General features: G+C 44.4%; 1 protein-coding gene across 1 annotated transcript in view; it reads left to right on the top strand.

Annotated features, from left to right (window-relative positions):
- The window catches only part of LMO1 (LIM domain only 1 (rhombotin 1)), a 57,206-nt gene that overhangs the window by 37,494 nt on the left and 9,109 nt on the right, over positions 1 to 10,603 (top strand). The window contains exon 2 of the mRNA XM_009328561.1: positions 2,937 to 3,150. Coding sequence (XP_009326836.1) covers positions 2,937 to 3,150 — 214 coding nt within the window. The remainder of the gene's footprint in view (positions 1 to 2,936; positions 3,151 to 10,603) is intronic.

Here is a 10,603-nt window from a genome sequence, read left to right as displayed (position 1 = left end):
ACTGACCAAATACATAGCTTTTCTCCTTGCTTAAGGTACTGTTTAAAAATATATACCTCTGTTCCTTTGCTAGTTATTAGAAGAAAATCAAAGTGTTACATTCCCCTTATTCACAGAAGCCTCTCCTAAGACAATGGTGTGCTTGCAATAGTGGGGAACTGAGATGGCAGCAGTGAGTGAGGGCTGCCAGAGATGGAACAAGAACCACCACTACAGCCAGCCCACAGCCGTCCGGGCCTGCTTGCCACCTCAGGAGACCCACCTAACCTGCCAACCTGCCCTTACCGGTCAAACCAGCCTCTCCTAATGGTCCAGCCAGGGTTTTGTCCCTACACAGCTGTCCTTGCGCTTGACAATGCTGCTGTTACAGTGGACCCCTCACTCTGGGTGAGGAGAGCTGTAACTCCAAAAGGGCACTGGTTTCAAAAGTGTTCGAGAGCCTTGGGAAGTCCCGTCTGGCTGAAGATCTTGTATTTCTGAATCGCAGAGACCATCTCAAACTCTACCCATGCAGCAGTTCTCATGTGAGAGGGTTTAAGGGGCTCTGGTTATCTAGAATCTGCATTCTGAAATCTGCAGCACCTCCAGACGCAGGATCCTCAAGTTACCTAGACGAACCTTGCAAAAGAATTGTATGATGACCTCCCCTTGTAAGAAATCCTCTTCTGCCTCTAGGAGTATGCAGCTCACATTTAGAGAGCCTGTTTGGGGGGTGGGTAATGACTCACTGCTGTCTAGGGCTCCTACCTGAAAATATAATTCGCACATCTAGGTCTTAGTTTTCATAGGTGCGAACTATTTTCTTTCATCACTGGTACTGATCTTACACAGTTTGCAAATGCAAATTCATGTACATGCCCTTCTCTGCCTCAGAATAAGGCAGTCTCTTCTCATGATGTGCTGTTTTCCTTGTGTGGAGTTGGAGAGAGCATGGGATGAAGGCTTTAAGTTTTCTGAAAAAGAAATTACTCAAAAAGTTAATCTTCTCTTTGCTCCTGAAATGTACTCTGCAAAAAGAGAGTGGAGTGTCCAGAACCACGGGGCCACTTCCTTCATTCTCGTAAGAAACTCTCACCAGGAGCACAGGACTTCTGCAGCTTGACCTCCAGCACCTGCAGTATGTTACACTTCTGACACCTCCCTGTCTTTTCCCTGTTTCCAAACGTGTGGGTGTTTCTCTGGGGCTGTGTACGTAGAATTTCTCTCAGGAGCATTACGGCTTGCGTATGTGGCAGGCAAACACAGGTTTAAGTTTTCACTTAATTATTGCATATTTGTCACTGGCATAAAAAGTTTGCTTGTATCGACTTTGCAAGCGGATTTCGAGTGTGCCGCAGCAAAGAGCAGGAGGGCTCTTTAAGTCTTGAGAGTTTTTGAATGTTACTTGACCTGTCTCCGTGCTGCTGAGACCACCTTGATAACAAATGGATCAGTACCTCGCTGTTTGTGTAGAGGTGTCTTAAGTGCTATTGTCATCTGCTTGCAGCTCTGACAAAGCAGTTATTACTGTAGGAGTGGTGGGTTTTACATGTGCTGAGCATTAGCCACCGTCAGGTCACCCTGTCTTTTAAGGAAAGCAGCAAATGTCACTTATTACAGTGGCACTGACTCGGTCCTCTCCGGTTAAGGGACTGTTAATAATTCCATTATCAAGCTGCTATTTTCTGGGACGTGTGGCGCTTCCTACAGAAATGGTGGCTTAACTTTGTGTAAGAGTATATAACCCATGACACCTGCTACTGTAGCCAGAGTGTCCCCTCTGATCTTCTCTGCATTAGTTAAGCCCATGGCATGCTCGTTACAGGCCCGGCATTTCCATTTTTAGTGATTGACCCTAGTGAAAATAAAAATCAGTAACAAAGTAAAATCAAGGCGCTAGAGAAAATGGGATTCTGGCTGTCTCAGTGAGTTCATTTCTTCTTTCATCATCTCCTGTCCCCTTCCTCCCCCACAGTACAATCCTTGTTTATTTTTCCACCTTGCCTGTTGATTCCATAAAATCCTTCCCTGCCTCCCTCTTAAACTGGCGAGAAGGGCGACAGGTCTCACACCCATGTCAGTGCTCACCATGGGAGGCACTACCACTTGGAGGAGAGGAAAAAGCTGGAGACAGCAGTGTGAGGAAGGTGGCTACAGCAAACCTCCACCAGCCTAGTGACTTGAGTGTCCTGTCACCACCTCATACCCTCATGCTTGCTTTGCAGTCCCAGTGGGAGTTTCCAGGGAGGAAAAAAATCCTGTTTTTTTATCACCTTCTCCAGCAGTACAAGAGGAGAGGGAAAGCTCTGCTTTGCTTAAGGAGCATGGCTTCACTAGTGGTAGAGGGGCATTGGTTGGGTTATTCTCAGCAGTCCTCGAGGGCTTTTGAAAAACATTTATTTTAGAGCAGCCCCTGGGCTGCTCTAGCTTTTACTGAGGTCTCTGTGACCAGCGGGGTTCACAAAAGAGGAAAAACAGTGGCGTACCACATCTTTTTATATCCGCTCCTCTCCTTTCCCCATCAAGCTTGATCCAGCCAAGATGTTGGACTGGGGGTATGTACAGTGGTGGCCTTTCTGATCTTCGTAATTGCCTGTGGCAGCTAATTAACAACACAAGGGTACTGGTAATGAGGGGAAAAAGCAAATGTTGACATTGCAGCCAGTTTATTCTGCAGCAAGATGTTAATTAAAAAAAAGTCTGGTGCTTTGTGTCAGCCCTACCCTTAGGAAAAAAGGGCTGCGTTCCTGCAAGTGTCACACTCCCACTTACCTTGTGACAGCAAATGAAGTTTAAGTTCCTTTGACCATCAGCTTCTTGCAATGTGAACTTGTAATAAAACCAGCAGCAGTATTTGCTCACAGACCTACCTGTAGCTCACAGTGCTACCCCGAATGCAGGAAACCCATTCAAGCTGTTTGATATCTTCTAAACAAAATGCTTTGTTTGCATTGCAGGTGTGCCGATGTTATCTGTACAACCCAAAGGGAAGCAGAAGGGCTGCGCTGGCTGCAACCGGAAGATCAAGGACCGGTACCTGCTGAAGGCTCTGGATAAGTATTGGCATGAAGACTGTCTAAAGTGTGCCTGCTGTGACTGTCGTCTTGGAGAGGTTGGATCAACTCTTTACACAAAAGCAAATCTCATTCTTTGCCGCAGAGATTACCTGAGGTAAATAGAGGAACGTACTGTGGGCTCTTCCCAAAGCCTCTCAGTGTGCTGCCAGCTGTTTGTCTTTCTAAACCTCTACTATGAAAACACGTACTTGTGCATGGTCAGCCCTGCCCAGAAGAGGTTGGAGTTTCTTCCTCTGTCTAAGCATGGCTTTTTATTTGCACGTAACGTTATTTTGTAGTCAGGGAGGTGGCATCCTATTTTTAGGTCAAGGTAGAAGGAGGAGGGCATGACTTAACCCTTTATTATTACGAACCAACAAGAACAAACAGTGCTTGCTGAGAAAATTGGGAAAAGACTGTTAATTCTGCTTGCATATCTTTGACATTATACTCCTGCATATTGACTGAGATCTGACAAAAACTTTACCTTTTCTTTTTCAGGGATAGCTTTTAGATAGACTTCTAGTGCTTATATTGAATAAGGTACCTCCCGAGGGGCTCTTGTCTCTTCCCTAAATAAACAGAGCAAAACACTCCAAAATTACAGATCAGCTTCAAAAAATTTTTCTTCATGAGGAAGTCTGCAGAGACCATCACTAACTCTGAGTTAGAACTACCCTGTCAGTGTGTGTTTGCAATACTTAACAACACATGGGATTTTTTTGCCTGGTGTGTATGCGGGTTTTGTACAAAATACTTTATATAAACACAAATTAATTTTAATAAGACAGCAGGCCTAATGCAGACATTCTTATGAGGGTCACACTGCAAAACACGCCAAGTTTTGCTTTGTTTTTGCTTTGGAAGAATGTACTTGGTCTCCAGCTAATGTGTGTGGTTTGGTTTTTTTTTCCTAAAGCACTGATAGCATTTCCTATGCAACCTCAACGAGCAAACACATCTGAAGCAAACCAAAAACAACAGACTGTTTTAAGATACGGAGGTAAAATGCCGTCTAACCTTGTGGTGTCCAGAGGCTGGCAAGATTAGTCTCAATGATCAGATGCTTCACATGTTTCAATGTAAAACATATTCCTGAAAATCTTTAGTAAATATTTTCTTAGTAAACTTGAACAAACAAGTGTTGTCTTCTAAAGATGAGAGCTTAAGCACTGAGCCAAATAGAATAAATAAGTCTATTAGCTGTCATATGGGAGCTGCCACCTTGCCTTACAGCCAGGCAGTGTATAAAAGCGCCCTGCCCACATGAGGATTTTTGCTCCTGCTTGAGCTGAAACTCTCCAGGGCACACGTGAAATGTCTCAGCTGAAATTCTGCCATTCAGGCAGCAGTCGCAGGTCCATACTGGGATGCGTCTCCAAAACGTGAGGAGGAGCTTGGGTAAGGGTGGAACACATCTGAAGGGGGAAAGACAGGATAAGCAGCCTTTGGAAAGGTGGAAAGGGTGCGATGAGGAAAGAGTTAACTATCTTCACTATCATGAAATAATTTTTGTACCTTGTCTTGAGTATTTACTAATGCCACGAGTCACTTGCTGTGGAAGTATCCTTAACCCTACCTCTGCTAAGCTGAAGAAACTGAGCTCCAGAACATTCTTTAACACACAGATTTCTAACCCCAAATTAGCAGTGGTGATTCCCATTTACATTTGGTTTTTGAGACCTACAAGCTACCCCATGTTTTGTCCATGTAATGAGCACTGTATTGATTTTGGTTTGTTCCAGTTTCATAACAAAAATAACATGCAGCATCAAATCAGATGAGTTAAAGTGCCGAAGGAGAGCAGTAGCGATGCAGTTGTAGAGCATTTCGTTTTTTCCTTTCCTTTCCATCCTGAGAATGCTTCTTTGAGGTGGAAAAGCTTAATCTGTGATCTTCTCACTGGACCCCAGATAGCATGACTTTCTGGGGCACACCGGAGGTCTGTGCTAGAGATGGGAAAGAAGCTGGGAGTTGCAGACGCCAGGAAACAGCCCACGTCCCGTCTTTGAGAAGAGGGGGCAAGTCGTGACATGAAACATGGAAGGCAACAGTTGGGGCTAGTGTTTGACTATGTCCACGCAGCTTCTGACACAGCAGCAGTTAAGCGTGGTCTCTGAAGCAAACTTGTTCTGTGCCTGAAAGGTGTCTTGTAGTCCCTCTGCCTCCGTTTGTTGGGTTAGAACAATCCCCGGTGCACCAAGGGGGGAGTCTGTTGCTATTTGTGCAGCATGGTTAAATTGTGGAGAGAAGGCTTATGTGGCCCAGTAAAACAGGGCCAGACATTCTCCGTGCTAAAGACATTGTAGGTATTGTGAGTAAAAACGGGGGGCATCTGCCCGTATTGCAGTAGGGTACCAAGCACTTTAACTGGCTGCACAATCTCCTCTAGGTCTCTGGCTAGTCTTAAACCTCCTCGGATGACGGCTATGTATACGTACGTTATGCTGCTAGTTAACTGGGGGGGTGGGGGGTGGTACTACTTCCTACTTTAAATATTTTTCCCCCTATCTGAATTTAGTCCATTACAGCAGCTTTGACCACTAGAAATATTTCTTACTTATTTTTTATTAGGACAACAATATAATTGTCGTATCCCAGGAAATTTAGCCAGCTTTACAGCTGTGATGTTTTGTGTTCTTGCTAATAAGTAAATTTAGGTTTATAATATTTTTTTGGGGGGGGGATCTGCTGCACCCCTGGGTTCTGTTCTCCTAGTGCTAACGAACCATTTCAGGGTCCTAGGATAGGAATAAAGGCATTGCTATGCAGTCTCGTATTTTATGGAAGTTTAAAGCAATTTCTTTAACTTTAAAACATCTTCTGTTGCCTTCTACACATAAAATTGAGAGAGAAAGAAATATTAACTATTAGTTCTATTAACAGAAGGAACTAAAGTTGCCATCGCCATCTTCTCTACTCTCTGTTCACTCCTGGTAATTTGAATTTTTCTTCTTGGAGAATTACCCATTCCCACCATTATATAATTACTTTCCTTTAATAGTTCTAGAGCCTCTACCCACGTCTTTTTTTCCTTGTTCAGCAACTCACGGTACTTGTTCTACTAGTCAAATTTTAGTAGAATTCATTCCTAAAAATAAGTTTTCATACTTCACACCGTACTCGTACCAAAAAGGGAGTACTTTATCTGGAGGACAGTTAAAGGAATTTATTGTTGGCCACTTCCTCTATATGCCTTTGAATAAGAACAGGGTGAATACTGCACTGATATTTAGTAGGTCAACCATCATGTGAAAGGTTAAAAGCTATACTGATTTTGCACCCATAAATGTAAATATATGTATCTTTTATATCTGAAGTCCAAAAGGAATATTGCTGTGTAATGACCAGGAGAAAAAAATTGGTGTTTCATAATCTCTTTATAGACCAATGTTTCTTTGAATTTGTCTGTGAGCCAAGTGTGTAGTTTGGGAATACATGCTTCGTTACCTGGTGAGACGTGCTTTCTCCTCCCCTTGCACAGTGTCCATCTACAAGCATGCAGCAGACTTGTTCCTGCCTGGGGCTGCAAAGACCCAACCATTACGACCCAGCATTGGGCTCCCACTTGCCTTATCACTGTGGAGGCAGCAACGTATAGGTGCTTACCTGTAGGCAGAAAGGACTCCTGGAATATTTTGGGCAGCTTAGAAATACAGCAATTTGCAGGTCTGGGCCCCTGCTTGTGCCACCTGTCCTGCAGGCAGGTGTTGTTGGGCCAAGAGCCCCTGCGCCGCGGTTGTCGGCGAAGAGTGGTTCTGCCATACTGGAGCAGCTGCGGCTGCTGCAGGGATCAGGGACAGGGATGAATGTCTAGACTTCTGCCATCGGTGTGGGGCAGAACGCTGGGACAGGAGCGCGGCTGACTCCTGCCCTGCTGCTTCGGCATTGCTTTGGAGCCGGCTTTGTCCGAGGTATTGGCAGCGTGGTGGGCTGCCAGCCGCGTGTGCTGGTCCTCAGTGGGTTTTTAGAAGAAATCTTTCAAATGTATTTCAGGAGCTGCTAGCAGACCATAGCCCGATCATTTGTTTCAAAAGATAAACTGTCGTCATTGCTTGTGAAGGAACATTTGTTAACCTTCACATTTCATAAAACACTTTCTTGCTCATTTTTTAATCATGAAAGATGAAATTGGATCTCGAGTTGTTATCCTTGCGGTATCACCTCAGTCTCCAGCTGTGTCTAGATGTATTTTTCGATACATTTTGTCTGAGCAAATAGATTTACCATTTGTTTCATAATCACAGTTCCAGCATTCCTACCTCTAATTATTTTTGATAAGCAAATGCTATTGAAGAAACTGCTTCTGGGACAGAGAAGCTTAGTGTGCAGCTCAAATGGCTCCTTACAGTCCCCACACAGCAATGTGTGTTTGTTCCTAGGCATAATTAAACATTCACCAAGCTCCAGTTCACAGGGACGGTTTGGGTCTTGCATCAGGATTTCCCGTGAGGAACTGACAACTTAAATTTCACTGTGAAGTGCTGATGAAGAACGTGATTTTTCCTTTTTACTCGGCATGGTGCCCTCACACGAGCAAAGGCGAGTCAGCTTTGACAGGAGCAGAACTGTTGCTTCTGCGTGTTTGATATGCTGGTGTTGGGAAAGTTTTTCATCATTTAAACTGATTAGGGCCTTAATTAGACTCCAAAGAAAGCTCAAAACCTGCATTAAAAAAATGATGGTGAACCAATAAGGGAGAAGGGCTTTCCGGGAAGCCCCGATGCTGTTCTCAGTTGATTTCATGGAAATTCTTTTCACCCAGCTTCCCACGTGTTTTGATCAGTGCCGCAACCTCAGCACGGCATCGGTGCTGCAACCTGAGTGTGGCGTTGGTGCCTCTGGTGGAAGGAGCAGCCCTGCGCACCCCATCTGAGCGACGGAGACGTCCTGGCAGGACTGCCATCCCCTGCCACCAGTGCCCCTCAGCACTGTTTGTATCATGGAGGCTTGAACTCCACTCTGGGCAGCTCCTAGTCCAAATGAGTCAGCTGCCCGGTACTGGGGTTTCCAGTTGTTGGATGCTGGTTTTTGCTCTGCTCCGAATGCCCCTGCGGGCTCATTCTATTAGTGAACTGCTTTGGGAGCCTTTTAGATGAAGTGTTCTGTGTCTGGAAAATGTGCAGTGTTTAATTTTGTTGTGGGATATGAAAAGTGAGCTTGCACATGGGCGCCCTGCTCTCTGGCACAGGAGGATGCAGGCAAATACTCTCCTTCTGGTGGGCTTCCCCAAGTCCATAACGAAGGCCCTAAGCCAAACAATTAAACCACGGTTGGACGTGTAAGCACAGGTCTTCAGGAACTGAGAAGTGCATGTCAAAACTAGCAGAATTTAAGTTAATCTACCAGAGACATCACTAATACTCTGAATGTAGCTTCAGCCTGCAGAAGCTGCAACACCTTTGAAGCAGCAGGGAAAGTCTTCGGGATTTTTTTCCACCACAGGAGCATAGTGCGCATGCACGCACCGAGAGCATGCCCTTCCAGCTTTTCAAGGGACGTGTTCAGTGTGGGGAGGAGAGGTATAAATGCAGTGTGGCTGAACAAATGGTATCTGCTCAGAGCCTAAAAACGTTGCAAAACTGAAGTGCTGTTCTTGCATTGCAACAGGGAGCGTCTTGCTCACTATGTAGGATACTCTCACTTCTACGCTTGGTATCTATACAGATTAAGGAGGATTAATTAGGCTCAAAATACAATGTGTCTTGGCGACATTGCTGTGCTTTGTGATGTCAAAGCACAGATTATTTTTCTTCTCCATAGTAGTTGGTCCAAGGGTTTCTCACAGCCCATACCTTTCAGGATAAACAAGCAATGCTTGGTTTGTTCGCTTGCTTCCCCCCCCCCCCCCCTTTTTTTTTTTCTTCCTTCTCCACACCTCCCAGTCAGGAGGAAAGCTTATGGGGAGTACTTCTTCCAGGCTGTGGTATACTACAGTGCCTCTAGCACTTTGAACCTTGCAGTTTTCTGACTGCTGTTTTCAAACTCCCCTAAGAGGATATTGTTGCATGTGTGTTCAAGAGTGCCAGAGACAACCAAGATGGGTTTTAAGGTTGGCGGCTTCAGTTATACCGTAAGGAAGGCTCGGGCAGGGGGGGAGGACTTGGACTTCTCCTACCTGCTAAGATTCCCAACCCCACTATAAATATCTACTGCAAATATGGAGAGAGAGACCAAAGGAGTAAAAATAAGTGGACATTCAGATGCATTCTTCAACTGAAAACAGATGCCCTTCAGCAACCTTGAAGTTTATGCTCAGTAATTTCTGAACTAGTGCAATCACCTGACCAGAGGGCTTTTCTGTACTGCACTGGTTCAACTCCTCCCGCTATGCTATCCATGAATGCGAAACCCTTTGGCATGCAAGACGTAAATTCTTTGGGATTGAACTTGAAGGCTTCATGAGGGGACAGCTTGACCAACTTCATTATTATCAAAATGCATTTCCTTTCCTTCAGCTGACATGATTTCCCACTGCAGCACTGACAACGGTGTCCTGGAAAGGAGGGTGCCCCAGCTGATATGTATTTACCGTGCTGAAATGCCTATAGCTAAGGCTTTCTCTGAATATTACACAAAGGCTGATTACAGGGAAGTTGGGAACCTCGAGTCTGAAGTTGCTTTTAAGCTTATTCTTTTTATCTTTTTAAGTGATGTTCAGGCTTTCCCTGCAATTATTGGCATATTCAGTACTTTGGTCAAATCAGACTTGTAGCTCAGCATATTTCCCATTTCCATAGATGGGAAAAATACTGATTGCAAGCTGTTAAGAGCTGTCCTCACTGGAAGACTAGTTGTTGGCTTGTTTCAAATGGTAGGGGCAAAACCTTTTCTTTTAATGATGACGAGTTTCAGATATGTAAAGCAAGTCTTGTTCTAGAGCAGGTCCTGATGGAGCTAGGAAATAAATGGCAGCAGGCATATAGGGAAGGTGTATGGGAAAACCTATTTCACCTACTAGCTGGAGAGGATATGAGCATGGGGTTCGGTAGCTCTTCAAAAACTTATCCAGATAATCTGGGTATACAAATATATAGATAAATATGTAGCTGTACACAATATCTACAAATGTAGATATTTATCTGTAGGTAAGTGTTTAGTCCTCTTCCAGCTCATAATTCCTACCTTTCAGTGTTGACAAAGCCGCTTGTTTGGGGGAATTATCAGTCTCAGCTGTTTAATTTTGAACTTGTCTTGTTCTTGTGTTGTTTAAAAAAAAAATCCGACTGACACTCCCAACCTATTCTTTCTGTACCACTCATTATTTATATGTGCCAGTCCTGGTTCCTCTTTTTTTGTCTCCTGTGAAGTCAACAGCTCCAAAATTTTCACTCTTTCTGTGGAGGGAAGATTTTCTCCCTCTTTCTCGATTGCAAGCTGCTAGCTAGTGAGACACCAGGCTAGAGAGAGGAGAAGAAATGGGGACTCTCTCCGTGTAGGCAATGAGTAAAACAGATTGTTGTTTCTAGTGGTGACAGAAATAGGCAATCAGGTTCTCAGTTTAGCCACCCTGCACATTTTGGTTGGAGAAGAAAAATCTGTTAAAAGGTGCTAAACTTAATGTGTTC

Source organism: Pygoscelis adeliae, unplaced genomic scaffold, assembly GCF_000699105.1.
Source record: "Pygoscelis adeliae isolate BGI_AS28 unplaced genomic scaffold, ASM69910v1 Scaffold166, whole genome shotgun sequence".
Taxonomy (NCBI): Eukaryota; Metazoa; Chordata; class Aves; order Sphenisciformes; family Spheniscidae; genus Pygoscelis; species Pygoscelis adeliae.
Note: the sequence above shows the minus strand (reverse complement) of the source record. Positions and strands in the feature narration are given on the sequence as shown.